Source organism: Pantherophis guttatus, chromosome 2, assembly GCF_059756535.1.
Source record: "Pantherophis guttatus breed Tessera chromosome 2, ASM5975653v1, whole genome shotgun sequence".
In the NCBI taxonomy this organism is placed as follows: domain Eukaryota; kingdom Metazoa; phylum Chordata; class Lepidosauria; order Squamata; family Colubridae; genus Pantherophis; species Pantherophis guttatus.
This window is the reverse complement of record NC_142064.1, coordinates 59,972,337-59,991,527: the sequence shown is the minus strand read 5'-3', so window position 1 is coordinate 59,991,527 and position 19,191 is coordinate 59,972,337. Positions and strand designations below refer to the sequence as shown.

The 19,191-nt window shown below is 38.3% G+C and overlaps 2 protein-coding genes across 3 annotated transcripts in view; one reads left to right on the top strand and one right to left on the bottom strand.

The window, feature by feature from the left end:
- Nucleotides 1-626, bottom strand: part of SLC71A2 (solute carrier family 71 member 2) — a 30,687-nt gene extending 30,061 nt beyond the window's left edge. Inside the window, exon 1 of the mRNA XM_034410058.3 lies at nucleotides 38-626. Coding sequence (XP_034265949.2) covers nucleotides 38-283 — 246 coding nt within the window. The 5' untranslated portion in view covers nucleotides 284-626. The remainder of the gene's footprint in view (nucleotides 1-37) is intronic.
- A 12,221-nt stretch (nucleotides 627-12,847) lies between these two features.
- Nucleotides 12,848-19,191, top strand: part of LOC117661356 (kelch domain-containing protein 1-like) — a 66,662-nt gene continuing 60,318 nt past the window's right edge. Inside the window, exons 1-4 of one of the 2 annotated variants that reach the window (XM_087886054.1) lie at nucleotides 12,848-13,227; nucleotides 13,824-13,894; nucleotides 18,025-18,097; nucleotides 18,441-18,483. In XM_087886054.1, the coding sequence (XP_087742180.1) occupies nucleotides 13,833-13,894; nucleotides 18,025-18,097; nucleotides 18,441-18,483 (178 nt within the window). In that variant the 5' untranslated portion in view covers nucleotides 12,848-13,227; nucleotides 13,824-13,832. The remainder of the gene's footprint in view (nucleotides 13,228-13,823; nucleotides 13,895-18,024; nucleotides 18,098-18,440; nucleotides 18,484-19,191) is intronic. The other variant, XM_034410056.3, reaches the window with a different exon arrangement.

The following is a 19,191-nucleotide window of genomic DNA, read 5'->3' as shown; positions in this document are numbered from 1 at the left end:
TTGGCGGGGGGAGGGGGTTCTCTTCGCAGACACTCACCGAGGCGCCTCCGCCCGGCTTGAACCCGATTCTCCTCACCAGCATGATTCGGCTGCCGCACTTTCTGCCGCCGCCGCCGCTCGCTCCGGACGCCGCTGCTTCGCTCTCCACCACCGCCGCCGCCGCCACTGTCAAGGCCACCACCTCCGCTTCCCGGCCGCCCGGGGTTGGAGGAGGAGGAGGAGGAGGAGGAGGAGGAAGAGACGGAGACGGCGGCGGCGGCGGCGGCTTCGGCTCGGGGCTCATTTCGCTCCCATCTTGCCTAGGCTGAGGAAGCGGCGGCGAAGCAGGGGCTCCGGGCGGCCTCCCGCCGGCTCCTTCATCCGCTGCCACCGTCTCAAGGGCCGGGCGATTCGGGGAAGGGGGGGGGGATGGCGGGGGAAAAAAAAAGAAGGAACCACAGCGGGAGAAGATTAAGAGAAGCTCAAAGCGCCGCGGCAACTTTCGGCGGCAGCGCCCCCTCCCCGCTCTCTAAAGCGGCCTCCCGGGATCACGGGGGACACGGCCGCCGAAAGCCACACACATACATACACACACGCACACCCCACCGGAAAAGACGTCACATACGGAGAAGGCGGGGCTTCCGCACCGCGAAGCCGCTGCTAATCATATACCGTAATAGGCAGCGTGGGCGGGGCTTTATCTTCCGGATGGGCGGGAATCTCCTGAGCTCGGCGGGTTTTTCGACGGGTTTAAAGTTTGGGCCGTCATTGGGCATTCTTTTTTTTCACCGATTTTTTTTTCTATATTGTTTGTTGTTGTTATTATTATTATTATTATTATTATTATTATTATTATTATTATTATTATTATTATTATTATTATCATTATTATCATTATTATCATTATTATCATTATCATTATCATTATCATTTATTGGTTAATCTTTAGTGAGATTCACAGCCTTTGAGGCTGGTTAATAGCTCAGCAGCTCGAGTCCTAACCAAGGACCTAGGAACTGTTAAGGTATCGTCGGAGGATGTAAGCTGTTCCGAGTAAGGTGGTTTTTTGTAGAGTCAAAATGTTCAAGTCCGGCAAATTTAGAATTTCTAAATAGCGGGGTAGCCCTTTGGGTATTGCTCCGAGGGCTCCAATTACAATCGGGACAACACACGATTTCTTTTTCCACAGTCGCTCAACTTCAATTTGTAAGTCCCGGTACTTTGTGATTTTTTCTTGCTGCTTATCTTCAATTCGTGCATCACCAGGTATTGCAATGTCAATAAACCATACTTTTTTCTTTTCAACTATTGTTATGTCAGGTGTGTTGTGGACCAAGTGCCTGTCAGTCTGAATCCTAAAGTCCCACAAGATCTTGAGTTTCTCATTCTCTAAAACTTTCTCAACCTGATGTTCCCAGTGGTTTTTGCTGTACTCAAATCCAAACTTCTGGCACAATTTCCAGTGAATGATTTTAGCAACACGGTCATGGCGTTGTAGGTAGTCAGTTTGTGAAATTTTGCTGCACCCACTGATCAGGTGGTCAACTGTCTCTTCTTTCTCATTGCAGAGGCGGCATTTGCTGTTGGTGGTAACATGTTGAATTTTTGTCTTCATGCAGTTTGTGGCTAGGGCTTGTTCTTGAGCTGCCAAAATAAAGCTTTCTGTTTCTTTTTTCAGTACTCCTGATCTTAACCAGTTCCAAGTTAGTTTCTGGTCAGCTTTGCCTTCAATACTTTTCAAGTATTGGCCATGCAGAGCTTTGTGTTTCCAATTTTCAGCTCACTGCTCAATTACTTCTTTCTTATATTCTGCTTTTGTTTTAGTTGTCTTTAAAAGGCCTCCTTTATTTACTTCCTTAATCATTGGTTCTTCACTTTTCTGGATGTAATCATTCAAGCTGCATTTTTCTTCTTCCACAGTCTGCTTTACTTGTAGGAGTCCTCGACCACCCTCTGCTCTTGGTAAATATAATCGGTCAACATCACTTTTAGGGTGCAAGGCATGATTCATTGTCATAAGCTTCCTTGTTTTTCTGTCCAAATTGTCTAACTCCATCTGAGTCCAGTCAATTATTCCTGCAGAGTATCTAATCACAGGTATAGCCCAGGTATTTATGGCTTTTATGATGTTTCCTCCACTCAATTTGGACATTAATATCTTACGAATTCGCCGAATGTACTTGGCTGAAGTTAATTCCTTGACTTTATTATGCATTAAGTCAGAGGCTTCTAAAATCCCCAAGTACTTGTAGCCTTCTTCTGATTTTACTGCCTTTATCATTTCTTCATTCTCTAGTTCTATTCCATCCTCTTTTATGATCTTGCCTGCTTTGGTTGCTATTGTTGCACATTTGTCAATTCCAAACTGCATACCAATGTCTTGGCTGAATTCTTTTGTGTTTTCAATTAATAAATTCAGTTCAGCTTTTGTTTTACCAAACAGCTTCAAATCATCCATGTACATCAAGTGCGAGATTTTCAGTCCTTTCTTTGCAAGTTCGTATCCACAGTTCATCTTCTTCAAAATGATTGTCAGTGGTAGCATTGAGAGTATAAAAAGTAGGGGTGAAAGGGAATCGCCCTGGAAAATGCCTCGTTTAATTTCAACTTCACCCAGTTCTTCTTCATTAGCCATAAGTTTTGTTTTCCAGAGGTTCATTGAAGATTCCATGAATTTTTGTATGTTGCTGCTGATGCCTAATATTTCCAGGCATTTCTTGATCCAGCTATGGGGAACTGAATCAAATGCTTTCTTATAGTCTATCCAAGCCATGAACAGGTTGGTTCGTCTTTTCTTTGAGTTCTTTAGGATTAGCTTGTCGATCAGCAATTGATCTTTTGTTCCTCTTGAGTTTTTGCAGCATCCTTTCTGTTCTACAGGAAGCAAGTTATTTCTTTCCAGGTATCCATAGATTTGGTTTGCAATGATACCAGTAAGAAGCTTGTATGTTGTTGGCAAGCAGGTGATTGGCCTATAGTTTCCAGGGTCCTTTCCTTTTTCTTTATCTTTTTGGATCAAAAATGTCCTTCCAGTTGTCATCCATCCATCATTTTCAGGTGTTTTTAGGATCTGGTTCATCTGGGTTGCCAATCTTTTGTGCAGACTTGTAAGTGCCTTTAACCAGAAGCCATGCAGCTCATCCGGTCCAGGTGCACTCCAGTTCTTCACTTTTCTTGACTGTCTTTGCACCATTGCTTTTGTTATTTTCACGTCTTCCATTTTATGCACTTTAATAGAGTCCTCAACCTGTTTGATCCATTTTGCATTTCTGTTGTGCTTCTTGTTGTTTTCCCACAAATTCTTCCAGAATTTCAGAGCTTTCTCTTTATCAGGCTTTTCATTTGTTGTTACTCCGTTTCCATTTTCTAAATTCTTATAAAACTGGTGCTGATTTGCTCTGAACTGTGAGTTTTCCTTGAACTGAGTTACTCGGTTTTCATACCTTTTAATCTTTTCAGCGATGGCTGCTTCAGCTCTTCAATTACTACTGCAATCTCCTTATTCCTTAGATCGTATCTTGCTTCCAGGCTGCTTTTGACCTGCTTGTTCTTTAGCTGACCTTGCCTTAGGTTCTTCAAGTTGCTCAAATCTCCACGTACTTTTTTGATCTTCACTTCTAACCGAATTTTCCACTTAGGCTTCCCCTTCTTGCCTCTTTGGTTCTTTTGTATTTTCAACCCCAGTTCTTTGGTGGTTATGACAGCTGCTGCATACATCAGTTGGTTAGTTTTGGCTAATGTAGTGGTTCGAATAGTTTGCACAGCCTCATTGACCTTTTTTAGTACATTTCTCAATTCTTTCCGGTTCACTTGGTTCAGCTTTGGCAAACGTGTTCTTTCATCATCTTCCATTTGGTGCTTTATTTTTCTAGCTAATTGAGCACTATCTGTTGGTGTTTGTTCTTTAGTGCTTCCTTGTTCTTTATCTTCATCCATTTCAGTATCCTCTTCTTCCCTTTCTTCCTCAATTTGCTTTTGAGTCTGGAAATCATTCTTGATGTTACTCTTCTTTGTTGTTGTACTCAGACCATTAATTGCTTTCTCTTCTATTGCTATTAATTCTTCTGTAGTGAAAAATTTGTGGTTTAGGATTACACGTCGTTGGTCCATTAATCTTTGTTCACTGGTGTCACAGTCCGTATGGTTCATCTTCCAAATCTGATACATTCTTTTTTGAAATCCATGTTTTGCTGGCTCAGACTGATAGTAAGCTTTCATAATAGAGGTGTTTTCTTCCCTGGTCCAGATTTTTCGCTTTTTGGGTTTTTCTTCCAGTAACTTGTCAGCTCCATGCCCTGGTTGCCTAGCAGAGGGAGTTGAGCCCTGTAACTCATTTTGCGTAGAATGCCCAGGAGCCATAGCATCCAACGGAACCCTTGTTAATCCGGGCGACGGTTCAGCCGGCATAAATTTCATTTTTTCTGTATTCACCATGTTTGAATGGGTTGTGGAGCAGATTTTGTCTGGCCCTTCACCTAAGGTCTGTCTGATATGGTTGCACCTGTTCAGCATAGCCCTTAGGATCACTAGAGCACGCAAGCCCCTCCACCACGACAAGGTAGAGCTCCTCGGAGGGGTTATTATCATTATTATCATCATTATTATTATTATTATTATTATTATTATTAATGAGATTTATATGCCGCCCTATCTTCAGCCGGACTCAGGGCGGCTCACAACAGTAAAAAACATCTAATGAAAAAGTTTAAAAGAAATTAAATCCAAATCTTATAATTTAACAGTTAAAAGTGCAATTAAGACTAACAAGTTAAAAATTATGCTTGCACCTTTGCTTCCTAGCATCTAGATACGTGAGAAAGAGGCTGTGGTGCTCCACCCATTTCTATTTGTACCCGTTTATGTGTAGTCGGTGTATTTTCTTTTTATTTTTAAATGTTGATGTATTTTCTTTTCTTTTTTTAATTTTTTATTGAAATTTATTATAATACAATGTAATCAGTCAGACAGTGTTATTTTTCTACACAGGTTAGATGGATTCTTTTACATTTCAACCTAATGTAACGTAATTTACATACGCATTTTAAAATTTATATTAACTTTTATCTATTCTTTATTCGATTGTCAATCCACCTGTTGATGTAAACGTTGGTGTATTTTCATGCTTTGCTCTTTATTGTATGGCATTACAAGTGTATAAAAGGGGCACCGAATGTAAAGTTGTTAAAGCGATGCTATTTTTTTATTACATAAGACATGTCAAGGATAATTGTTGCACACAAAGTATTGGGAGTAAGGCACAAGATGTTTCGATATTACATTAGCTTTTAGCTATACTGAAATTTACTGCTTAATTAATTAGTTGGGTACAGGTAAGTCCTCGATTTACAACCATAGTTGCACCAGAATTTCAATTGCTAAGCAAGTTGGTTGTTAAAGGAGTCGTGCCTGTTTTTATAACCTTTTGTGCCACGGTGGTTAAGTGAAACACCACAGTTAAGTGAATCATGTGGTTATTAAGCAAATCCAGCTTTTCCCATTGGCTGTAGCAATAGCACATAGATTTATATAGTGCTTCGCAGTGCTTTACAGCCTTCTCTAAACGGTTTACAGAGTCGGCCTATTGCATCCAATAATCTATGCTTGTTGGAAGTCATTTTAGGAAGGTTGCAAATGGTTATCGCATGACCCTGGGATGCTGCAACCATTGTAAATATATGGTGGTTGCCAAGCGCCCAAATTTAGATTATGTGGTCATGGGACTGTTCCAATTGTGCAAGAAAAAGCCAGTTGTAACTCACTTTTTTCACTGATTTGTAACTGAATGTTTGCTAAATGAATGGCTGTAAATCAAGAAGTTCCTGTTAAGTCTGTTGCTAAATACGTTCTCCAGGTCTTTCTCAACTCCTTGAAATTTATGGCACATCGATACATTTTTCTTAGCAACAATATTGAAGGAATTTCCTAATGTGTGGTTTTTTTTTTTTACTTCCTGGATTTCCTGGAATTGTGAGAGCCAAGCATTGCTTAGGTTTGTTCTTATTTAACTTTCTGCAATTAGTAGGGATTAGGTTTCAGTAAACATTCAAAATGCAAAATGAATGCAAAATCAGTAATTGTACAGTGAAATGTATCCTAAATTTTTATATGATACTCTTTAATCAGATCAATAAATTTAAAGTCATCAAGTTCAAAAGTCATTGATCACTTTCTTCAATAGGGATGGTTAAAAAACCAGATTATTTTATCCAAGGAATTATTAGTAATACAACATTTTTTTTTCCTGTTAATGAGGCCAAGACGGGGCATTTTATTATATTATTTTTTAAAAAATAAAATAAAGGTTTATTAAAGCCGGGGTCCTCAGTCCATGGACCAGCATAGGGCTGCCGCATGCCAGAAACTAGGATGCACAAACAAGCGAAGCCCCATCCACAAAACCAGGCAGCACACAAAACCACACCATTTCCGCGGAAAAACCTTTCTCCCTGGAATTGGTCCCTAGTGCCCAAAAAGTTGGGGGCCACTGTGTTAAAGAATACACAAAAACTACCAAAAACAAAATAAACTAAAAAAAATTAACCATATCACATATATATGAAATAATAAGTATGGTTTCATTTTAAAAAGGATAAAACTTAATTTTATAAGTTACCTTAAAATCTATGCCAAAGGGAGCTATGGTGCATGGGGGAGGGGTGGGATTGGTAGAAATACTGCTTTTTCAAAAATGGATAAATTACATTCCCCTAATCCAATCTTCAATTTCTAGATTAGTAATTTTTTTCTCATTTCTCAAGATAATTCTCTTAACAATTCCCTTGCCTGAGTTCCTCAGAAACAGTCAAATAGCAGAGCAAACCCACAACAGAAGCTGTTTTTTAAAAAATTAATGATTGTGAAGGAACTGTTCTCAGGCATAAGCAACCAGATCTCCACACGTGCAGAGTTCAAACTAACTACTTTATTACACTCTTCCTATAATACAGGAATCGTCTGGCAGCCTATTCTTGGAACAATTAGATGAGGCTCCAAGGAATTCAGGGAAACCAGTTCCACCCCTTTTGCAATTGCAACAGTGATTCTAGACTAGCTCATCCCGCCTCCCTGCCAGGCTGGATGGTTCCCAACATCTGTCTTCAAAGCATAAAATGGCAAGACCGATTCATTAACATTCAGGTTTTTAATTCTGTCTTGGTATTAACTGATCTGCTCTACTTGTGTAGTCAGAAATTGCCATTAATATCACGGTAAAGAAGGAATTTGGATTCCAAAATTATCTGAATTTCATTGACTTGCTGGAGTTTAAAAGAGCATCTGACAGTCAAACAGAGACCATTAATATTCAGCACTGATAATACATTTGGTGCCTGGGCTTGCTAATAATAAAAACTGCTTCAATTGTAACTCAGTGTATTGATAGAACACATACAACTGCCTATTTCTGTTATTAAGAAACAGAATCATTGGAATAACTGGGTTAGGGTTAGGATTCATAGTTCCATCATACTGCTGTTTCTTTAGAGACAATAAAGTGATTCCTATAGCATTTGTGAAATTAAAAAGTAAAGTTATTTCCCTAACAATGGATTCAACACTTCGTTATGAATAGAAATACCTTGATTACATCAAGACTTATTTTACCAGTAGGTAGGCATAAATAAATCTATAGTTCCATACAAATGAATTCATTGTATTCAGTTGTGCAGATATATAAATTAATTAATCTGAACATTGCTGTTATTAATTAATCTGAACATTGCTGTTTTATTAGAATTAACTAAGGGGTCTTTCAACCATAATGATGTCCACCATTTCTTGAACCTACAGAAAAAGAGCTGCGGTGGTTAGAGTGCAGTACTGCAGGCTACTTCTGATCACCAGCTGCCAGCAGTTTGGCAGTTCAAATCTCACCAGGCTCAAGGTTGACTCAGCCTTCCATCCTTCCGAGGTCGGTAAAATGAGGACCCAGATTGTTGGAGGCAATATGTTGACTCTGAAAACTTCTTAGAGAGGACTGTAAAGCACTGTGAAGTGCTATTGATATTGCTACAGAAAAGTATGTGAGCATAATTGTTCACTCCACCACCTTTCCCTCCACAACCCACCACTTTCAGGCCTTTCCTATTCTGCCACTTGATTTTCCTATTCTGTACTTGATTACAGACAAGAAAGAAGCCCACGGAAGCCAGGAAAGGGATTCCCTTTCTTTATTTCTCATCTACCAGTGGAAAACAGCCACTAATCACTGTCCTTAACGTGAAGATCTGGTGAATTTAAACGGATTCCTGAATGGCAGGTTTAGCATTTCTCTAATTACGTATCTCACCGATGGTAAATGCTAAGGCAGGTGGCAGGATGCAAGGTGAAGCAGAAAAGAGTCCTGTTCTTCCATATAGCTTGTCCTTTGTGTCTCGTACCTGTCATCCATGCTATTTCTATATAATGCTTTTTTGAAAATGGGCTTAATTCAGAAACAGCACAGCTGACAGATAAGATGCATCCAGCCCGAATGGGGTTAAGGAAGGAGCAATCAACCTCAAGTCTGGCAGCATCCAGAAGTAGCTAGATAATAGCCAAAGAGAACCTGAATGCTAGAGCGGATATCTTGAGTCACACAAATCTGAGTGGCTTACTTGTCACAACAATAGCCATCACCATAGCACCTACTGCTAATAAAGCTGGTATGGAGTGGGGCGGCCCAGTGATGCCCGCTCTCCCTCCAAGAGGAACATAATATTGCTAATTCTCTGAAAAGTAATAAGAAAATAGCTGTGAAGCACTGCACAAAGTCATGGAAACTGCAGCTGTGTGAGGTCATTGTCCAGAGCAATAGCATTTTTGCATGGGCCTTCAGAAATAATCATTTAAAAAATGGAAAATGGGAAAAACTAATGTCAGCCCAAACTGTAGAAAACCTGTAACGCAGCAGAATCTGGCTTTCATTTCACTGTTAACTCAGCCTGTATAAGGCAGGACCAGCACTCTTAGAATCATTAACTAGTGCTTAAAATCAGGTCCAATGCTCTTTTAGAAGATATCTAACCCTATATTTATAAGGAGGCTGTGTAGGAGCTGACAAGCACTATTGAAAGCAGCAGTCAGAATTACCAGGAGCCAGGAGTCTGCCTTGCAATCCAACCCAAACTGCAGAAGGAAGAGCTCAACAACCACAGGGAATGGAGTGTTCTCACAGTAGATAGAAATGGCCAATAAGAGCTAAGTAGATCACAATCCCTGAAACTGTATTCACAGCAAACGTGTTGTGAAAAGACCGAAAGCACCACAATGTAACTTGAGCAGGTAAGGAGAAATTTAAGATGAGGGGTCCTTGGTGCTCTCTGAGCTTTGTTGTTTTCTTGCAGATGTTTCATTACGCAAACAAGGTAACATCATTGGTGCTAATACAGAGTAGGGTTTGCTCTCAGTTTATATTCTAGAACACAGATATCAAACTCGTGGTGTCATGCCATCATGTGACATTTCATGATGTTTTTTGCAGAACTGGGGTGGGCGTGGCCTACGCGTGATGCATCCGGCCCTTGGGCTGCCAGTTTGACACCCCTGTTCTAGAAGTTTAAGCTGCCTCAGATATGGGCAGGGCATGAAATGAATGCAGTCGGGGTTGCTGGGGCACAGCCATGCTGTGGTTAGGAATGAGGAAAACTCCTTATCATTTATTAGGACTTCTGCCGTCTTTTAATATCATTTCATATAAGAGATTGGCAACTATCCATAATATTTATTATTTTGGTATTATAGTCTGACATAAAGACGTTGCATTTTTTTCCAAACCGTGTACATAGATGTATATAGATATTGGACTCAGTGCCTGGTAAGAAAACCTGTTAGAGCAATCGGCTCTCACTCTCTATTTTAACATCTCTTAATGCAGTGTTCTTGTTAAACATGACCTTCTCACATTTCATGCCACCACTAAGGGTGGCATTTGTATTGTTAGGCCATGATGCATGTTTCATTGTTTGTGTATCATTGTAGTTAACACCAGATGCCTTACTAATGCAGCTCTAATAGCAATATGCTTAAGTGTTTCTGTTTATTGTAAAACGCCAACTGCTGGGAACATAATCAATCCAGGGTCTTTATGTTAGCTTGAGTGCCAACCATGATTTCTATCCTTAACTCAATTTCTAAATAATTTCACACATAGGTATCTTACTTTATCTACCCCCCTCCCTTTTGGTCAAAAATTCAGAGCAATCCAGGACCAGAAATTAAAAACATTGCTATCCCTTCACATAATAATAATAATAATAATAATAATAAACTGTAGCCACAAACTGTATGAAGGCAAAAATTCAACATGTTACCACCAACAGCAAATGCCGCCTCTGCAATGAAAAAGAAGAGACAGTTGACCACCTGATCAGTGGGTGCAGCAAAATTTCACAAACTGACTACCTACAACGCCATGACCGTGTTGCTAAAATCATTCACTGGAAATTGTGCCAGAAGTTTGGATTTGAGTACAGCAAAAACCACTGGGAACATCAGGTTGAGAAAGTTTTAGAGAATGAGAAACTCAAGATCTTGTGGGACTTTAGGATTCAGACTGACAGGCACTTGGTCCACAACACACCTGACATAACAATAATTGAAAAGAAAAAAGTATGGTTCATTGACATTGCAATACCTGGTGATGCACGAATTGAAGATAAGCAGCAAGAAAAAATCACAAAGTACCGGGACTTACAAATTGAAGTTGAGCGACTGTGGAAAAAGAAATCGTGTGTTGTCCCAATTGTAATTGGAGCCCTCGGAGCAATACCCAAAGGGCTACCCCGCTATTTAGAAATTCTAAATTTGCTGGACTTGAACATTTTGACTCTACAAAAAACCACCTTACTCGGAACAGCTTACATCCTCCGACGATACCTTAACAGTTCCTAGGTCCTTGGTTAGGACTCGAGCTGCTGAGCTATTAATCAGCCTCAAAGGCTGTGAATCTCACTAAAGATTAACCAATTAATAATAATAATAATAATAATAATAATAATAATAATAATAATAATAATTCATCAACAAATTGCAGCTTCCTGCAATATCACCAGCGGAACTGCAAAAAACTGCGCTACTTGGAACATCGTACATCTTAAGAAGGTACTTGGTTGATACCTAGGACACTGGCACCAACCTGTATCAACCATTAGCACCAGTCAATGGTATTTGTGATGCATTTTTGAATGTTCAGTTGACTGAGTTTCATGTTTAATGAATAAAGTAAATAATAATAATAATAATAATAATAATAATAATAATAATAATAATAATAATAAAAATGTCCCCTCTGCCTATACTGCTTGTTTGCCCTGAGTTTACTTTGTTTACCCTTATACACTGCTTGGGTAGAGTTAACATTCACAGACCTTGGAACTTTACTATAGGAGCACACTATGTTCCCCTACCAGGAGCTGAGCTTTTCTGCAGGGTATAGTTTTATTTATTGTAATGTAATGTGACTAATGTTGAGATTGGGAGACTCATCTGACAAATTTGCCTTGAGGCCAGAAAAAACATTGCTTATGCCTGCATAACTATGACCTCAGCCTTTTTCATTCATGGGATGGGTAAAGATAACGACAATTTCATGGAGGACAGGCGAGAAATTGCTGTCTTCAAGGATTAATTATATATGGTAAATAGAAGGATGAATGGATGGGTTGTGTTTGGATTAGGATGACAGCAAACATTGTTTTATCTTCCCTGTAAAAAGAAACCATAGAAGCTTTGGAATAATTTTATTTTCCCTAGATATGTTTTGCTAAAATTAGCCTGTTAGAAACAAAATATGGTTTTGTGGGACAAGGATTTGTGCCTTTTACTCTAATTTCTTGACTGTTTGGAAAGTCAACAGAAAAAAAAAATGCTTACAAATGTCATTTCTTTTCTGTCATAGAGGCCTGACTCACACATTGGGCTAATCTATAGTGTGATTAGTTTTCTTCTTCTCATTGAGCTATTTGAAGAAAGCACAAGATGGTCTACTAGCCATAGTTATACAGAAATATGTATTGTGGATGTATTTCTCTATATTGTAAGGTGGTGCTAATTTGTATAGTTGCAACAATTGGCTTGTCTTTGTTGTAACTATCTGTCCAATTGGTTTGGTTACTAAATCATGAACTATTTTATTGGATCATATTTCTGTAGTTTGATTTGTACCAAACCTTGATAAAGGCATATAAATCCTCCTCTTCTTCCTCCTCATCATCCTAGATATAATCATATATTTTCATATCCAAGAATATTGATAAGCCAGGGCAACCTAAACCTCTACTGCAAGTAGTTTTACCTAATATTGTCAATAAAGAGACATTATGGAAGTTAATTATAGTGGAAAATGGGGGGCTGGTCAATGGGGTCATGAAGAGTCGGACACAGCTTAGCAACTGAACAACAACAAATGGAAGTTAGTTACCACGGCGTTCCTTCCGCCGTGCTGTGAAGACCTTTTTATTCCATCAAGCGGGCTTGGCCTGATCTCTTCCCTTTTTAAAATATGTAAATTTTAATCTGTTTTTAAATTATTGGGGTATTTTAATTTGTCTGGGCCAAAAAGTTTAATTTGATTTTATCGGGTTTTTAAATTTTATGTATTTTATTGTTGGCTGTTCACCGCTCTGAGTCCTTCGGGAGTAGGGCGGTATACAAATCAAATAAAACCTAAACCTAAACCTAAACCAGGACCTTGCTATAAACTCAAGCTCAACCTAGAAGAAGTGTGTTACAACAAGGTGGTCAGGTACAAAATCTCTACTATAATCACTATAAAGATTTATCTTAATTGCAGCAATAGTTCTACAATCTGATCCTCAGGTAATACTACCATAGTTTTATTGTCCTTTATAGTATTTATACAGCGTAGGATATCAGTTGCTTATAGAAAAATATGTAAAGGATCATAGTCTGGCCATAGTCTTTGCAAAGTCAAGATTAATCCTTTATTTAAAAATGTGCCTACTGTTTCTTTAATGTCAATTTTCCACACATACATTCAATAGGTTTTTGCTAGAGAAGGACAGAATGATGGGATATTGAGTGTACATTATGGTCAGTGTCTGTTGAGTTGCCATGACTTCAAATAACCCGGAAATAAATCAGAATTATAAAGGCAACAAAGGTGTGCATTTCAATCTGTGTATGTTGGTACCATAGCAACTGTTAATCAGGGCAGGTAAAGAGGTTGATTAAACTGGTAAAATTAAAATTGGGAGGCTTACTGAAGTTGCAGATATATTCCTGCATTTCTAGAGAAACAGAATCACAGCGGTGAGTAGAACACAGAGAAAAAAATAAAACGGGGAGGGAATTCAATTTTCTTTCATGCTTTGTCATTATTGGAGAACTTCCACAAACAAATTACAAGGAAGATTGCAACAGAACCATTACTGTTATCAGTTTCAGTGAATATGATAATACTCTATTAATACTTTTTCGGCTGATTATGTTTAGACATGTTGAAGTCCATTCCTGCCATATTTTTCAGCCAGAATTTCTCTTTGGTCATGCTAAGTAGAAATTTTGTGAGTTGCATTTTAGACACATCCAGATGGACCATGTTGGTAAAAGTTGAATTGAAGATAGAGGATGAAATCCAAGATTTATGTGGTCCCTTCCACTCCGGACTGCAGTTGTTCAACCTTGCCCTTCCTTTTCTTCCATATAAAAACCAGGACAATCTCTGGAATGAATTTTCAATGGAGAAAGGAACTTGTCGGTCCTGGTCACTTTCACAAATGGAAGCAATTCCCAAATACACATTGGTCGATCTCATCCCAGACATAATTCATATTTATTAGTGATCACCAACAGAAATTCCATTAAATATTCTCAAAATAATCCATTATTTTCTTCCCCAAATACAGCTTTCTTAGATGGCATTTGCAAGTGGATATTGGACTAAAAAGGAAGTGAATGGAAATCCTCCAACTCCTAGGTATGGCACAGTAGTTAAAAACCCCCAGAAAACAGTCACTCTTAATTTATGTCTCTGTGTTAAACTGAAATATAGCACTAAAAGTATTCAGTGAACTGTTACATTTCTCTTTCTTTTTCTTGGCTACCTTGCATTAGAATTTAATTTATAAATAAGTTTATTGTGGATAAAGATCTGGTAGTAGGACTGTGGTTAGTTTAAGGAAACTATTCTTGGCCTATGTGAAATCTGTTTTAAAAATCAAAAATGTCTCCTTAACACTGACTTGTAGATTTTCTTGATTAACAGTTTTTCCTACAAAATGTATATCTGTGCATCCATGCCAGTATAGTTTCAATAATATCTTTGGTCACTGGGCATAACATAAGAGTTACACATTTTGTTACTGTATATTAGATAGATTCTATAATATCTATTATTAATAATAATTTTGTATATAATATATGGTGTTGTTGTTTTGTGTGCATTTTGTGTGTGTTTATATAATGTAAGCATGATTTTATAAAACTGAGTATAATTTAAAGTGGTGTGAAACTTCTAAATATCCCATCATGTAGATATGTTAATTATATTCATAACGGCAACTTATTTCTTACATATTTCATCCTATTTCTTATATATATATTTTATAAGGCTTAAATGATCTCCCTCGGTTCCTCCCAATTTTATGAGGTTTAAATAATCTCCCTGGGTTTCCCCCCACTCCCCAAATTCATGATTCTAAGAGGATAGTCATATCAAGGGATAGCCATGCATATTGTACCATGAAAACCAAACATAACAGTCCATTTCTCTTGATAGTAAGATTTACCAATGGTCAGCCGAGACTTCAGATCAATGCCTCATGTTTTACTCTCTCCCAAAGAGAATGATGTAGAGAAAGACTTTGTGTGTGAAAGACGATATTGTCAAACTGGAAAAAATGCAAACAAAGAAATGAACTTGGCTCTATAAATTTCTAGCTCCTCCTAAAGTTTATATTGCTGTAAGATTGATTCCAAGATTGTGATTATACAACTGCAACAGCTAAGCCAATTTAGTTTTGTGGTCAGCTGTGATATTTTTGAAATGTATGAAATGATAATAAGTTTGGTTTTGGAGACCTTCAGTTCTATGAAGCCTATGGGCAATCTGTTCCCTCGTTTGTGGAAACTCCAAGTCAAGCCACCTTCTGACTCTTGGTCTGCAGCCATTCTGCTGTTGTCTTTCAAGGGAAAGATAGCTTGAAGGATTTTCAGCTCTCTCCCCCATAGGGGCCTAGAATTTTATTTTATTCCAGACAGAGAAATAAATGAAATGTGTAGTAAGTTTATATATAGAAAGGTATTGTATTTATATGGATCATACATAAGTGATTTAATCTACTTTTCTTCACTACTGGGTAAGGTTTTATTCTGTTTTTGTTATTCTTCTATAAGGTCTGTAGAAGTTCAGGGAACGCATGGAGGTTTTTGCTCCTTAATAGATCTGAGTGACTGCAGATCCTTCTCACACAGCTTTGGAGGGTTTGGCAAGAAGAGACAGTAACAATGTGAAAGGGAGCTTAGGTTGCTTTCCTAAAGCATTATCCTCATGTCCCATGAACTGCAGCAAAAAGCTGCCTCACTAACTGTAGTGATTTTTAGAGGACCTATCCCTGTGATAGCACTTTTCAACTCATTCCCAGACTGCTGCAGAGGCAGCTTAACATTGCATTCATCAACAAGTTGGTTAACCATTTGAAGTTATAATGAACCCTTAAAAATCTACTTATGATCTGGTTTTGAAGTTCCAACATTGCCCCCCCCAGTACCCCCACACATTTTGAGTGCTTTGCAACTGGCCCTCAGTGATGGCTGTTTGCAGTGCCCCTCGGTAACATCTTTGTGATTTATAGCAGTTTTGCCAGAAACTGGATCTTATGTACAGTTTCTGGCTAAACCCGCCTCATAGCAAACAACGGAGTTGTGGTCCTAAGTAAAGGACTACCTGTACTTTTTAGAAGAGTGCTAAAAGAGTCTGTTCAAAATTAGCCCAAGTAACAGTTCAGCCATACAGACGTCTATACTCTCAATCTGTCATTCAGGCAACTTGAAAGTGACTAAAAGCTTTGTCTTAAGTGCTTTTCCTTAGTTGCCCAAACCCATCCCATAACCTGTTAAGCACAGCAATTGTGGTGGTGTTTCTGACTGACAGGTTCCACTGGCTGGGAAAAGAAATGTAGCTGGAGGCTCTATCAATTGGTGCCTGTAAATTGCTCCTTAAAACCTTGAAGTTATATCCAATCCCCAGCCTCATTGCTGTGGCCAAGTAGAACTCGGCCATCAGAGCAATGCAAAGCGTGCCAGGTACTTCCTGCCAGCTCTCTCTAGGAGACAGAAATGCATATTAATAGGTTGAAAGATCTGATGCAAGTTCATTTAAATTTGGCTGCTTGCCTCAGTAATTAATGCAATATTTCTGCTGTTCCTAACCTATGCATTTGCAAATGAGCACAAATGCTTTAAAGAAAACCTGCCAAATCCTTTAAAAGATCCATCCTTTACATCCAGGAAAGATGCAGAGAGGCTTGCACAAATTTGTTGCTTTCTCCTATGAAGCCAAATTGATGTCCACCCTGACTGATGAGTTCCATCTAGTGATCTGGTCCTAACTTTCTTGGTCTGGCTCTTTCCTATGGCTTCTCCTGACTTTGGTTAATTTTCTGACTGGTTCTCACCCTTCTAGGTTGATATTTTAATATATCCATTGGATTTTTGGATTTTGCTTTTAATATTTATTTTTACACTTCCATAAGTCTCTGTTTGGAGAGATTTGTCTCTTGTTAAATAAAAAAAAATCAGTCAGCCTTAAATTTTTAAAAAGTTAATGAATAATTATTACAGAACTCTATATTCCAGAAAACAGTACAAATTGAGTAAGAACTGCAACTTAGAAACTGATTGGATTATTGTTTGATTGTTGATATGTGAACAGCATCTTTGATCCTATTTTTTTAATTTCTATCCATGCTATATGTAATCAAATTCATCTTATTTAAATGACAGGGAGGTAGGATTATACCTATTTCATTTGGTGGAGGGAAGGTTTTCACATGATAGAGACAAATAAAGAGATGATGATGATGATGATGATGATGATGATGATGATGATGATGATGCAGCAAAGCAGTATAATGATGTCTTCACTCAATTATGGAAATACCCTGAATTTGTATCAATAAAATAGCAAACAATAAGAAACACTTCCACATCAAAGCTGTTCTCTTCTCTTTTTTTAAAAAAAGGGTTTACTTTACCTCATGGTGTACTTATATCACTTAATTTAAAACATGCTTATGCAAAAGAAAGTCTCACCATATTTATAGGACTTTATTGCCAGGAAGTAGGGATGCAGTGACTCAGTGGCTAAGACGCTGAGCTTGTCGATCGAAGGGTGGCAGTTCAGCAGTTCGAATCCCTAATGCCGCATAATGGGGTAAGCTCCCATTACTTGTCCCAGCTTCTGCCAACCTAGCAGTTTGAAAGCATGTAAAAAATGCAAGTAGAAAAATAGGGACCACTGCTGGTGGGAAGGTAACAGCGTTCCGGGCGCCTTTGGCGTTTAGTCATGCTGGCCACAGGACCACGGAGACATCTTCGGACAGCCCTGGCTCTTCGGCTTTGAAACGGAGATGAGCACTGCCCCCTAGAGTCGGGAATGACTAGCACATATGTGCAAGGGGAACCTTTACCTTTACCTATTGTCAGGAAAGGACCCACTGAATTGTGATTGCCTTTTCATCTATTTTGGGTTACAAAAATGTCCAGCAAAAACGTGCTTCTCTGTTAAAGAAAGCTTGCATCCAGCATCCTCATCCATACATTGTTCTGCTGGTACCCAACTTTGAGGATGTACTTTGAGGAACATGAGACATTAAGATACACAAGAAAGTAGAGGGGGAATAAATGTTTGTAATTGCGCCTTTTGTGAGTAAGCAGCCTTAGAGTGTTTGTGGCTATGAGAAACTGAGTGCCTTGTTCAATTCTGTGGGAGGAACTGTATTAGGCAGGCATAGCAATATGGCTGGTCTCTCTTTTCAGTGAAAGTGAATAGAGCCAATGTTATGAAAGTGCCCCATAATATTTATCATTGTTTGATTTACTATTTAGACATGGACATGCATTGGTAATGGCTGGAAATATAGCATTTATATTTGGGGGCTGCTCCTTTTATAATACTTCTGTAAGTATCAGTTTTCTTTGTTATCTCTTGTTAATTTCATCACTATTTGGCATCAGTTCTCACACTGTGATAAATTGCATGCCTCATCCCTTTTTTACTGTTGGATAAAATCTTCTCTCTCCTGTCACTGAGCTTAAGAATCACAACATTCTGGTCATTGTCTATTAATATCTCATAGATATGTCTGCTTCTGTCTAGATTGTTTGTCTATTATTTCTAATGCAACTCCTCACTTGAGAGAGTTAAACTACATTTCAATTTTAAAATCTTTCCTTGTCTAGATGACAATATCGATGACCTTTGAATAAAACAAGTTCAGTCTCTTTCTTCCTTTCTTTTTCAGGATGATCAACCAACGTATTTTAATGACTTCTACATGTTGACAAGTGAGATACTATTCATCTTTTCTAGCAGACAGCATGTTCAGGAGTTTATTTGTCTCTTTGGAGTTACACATCTTTCACTGTAATAGAGCAGTTATTTGTAATGCAGAAAAAGGGTTATCATTATGAAATAGTGGAATTTTAATTGCAAACAATAGAAGAAGGAATAGTTTGCCAGTGTTTCTCCTGTACACATTCCTAATATAAAAATTGTACAAAAATACATCATTTTGTAGAATGTGTCATCTGCAGGTTTTGGGGAGGGGGACGGGACTTGATTTGGTACCATCAAGAACTTGGTTCTTGACTCATTTTAGTAGAAGAATTTTGTTCTTGACTCACATTGTTTTAACCAAGATTTCTTGAATACATCATGCTCAACTATAAACCATGGTTTGTAAATATAATGTCTAGATTTATGCAACATGTTAGGAGTCAAGTGATACACAAATTAAATGAATAGATGCCAAGCTTAGACTAATTAAAACATATTATGCCTTAGAGCAACTGGATTCATACATTTTGTGTCATTGTGTCATAGCAACACGATGCTGCTTTTATCATTTTAATGAAAGATGGAGCCTGCATATGCCTCTGTATTCTGCTAAGTAGATCCAATATTTTTTTCTTGGAATATTTGATTGTTCAATGTTCTTTATTCAATATTTCATGAAACATGCCATGAATGTCACAGTACTTGATAGGATCACT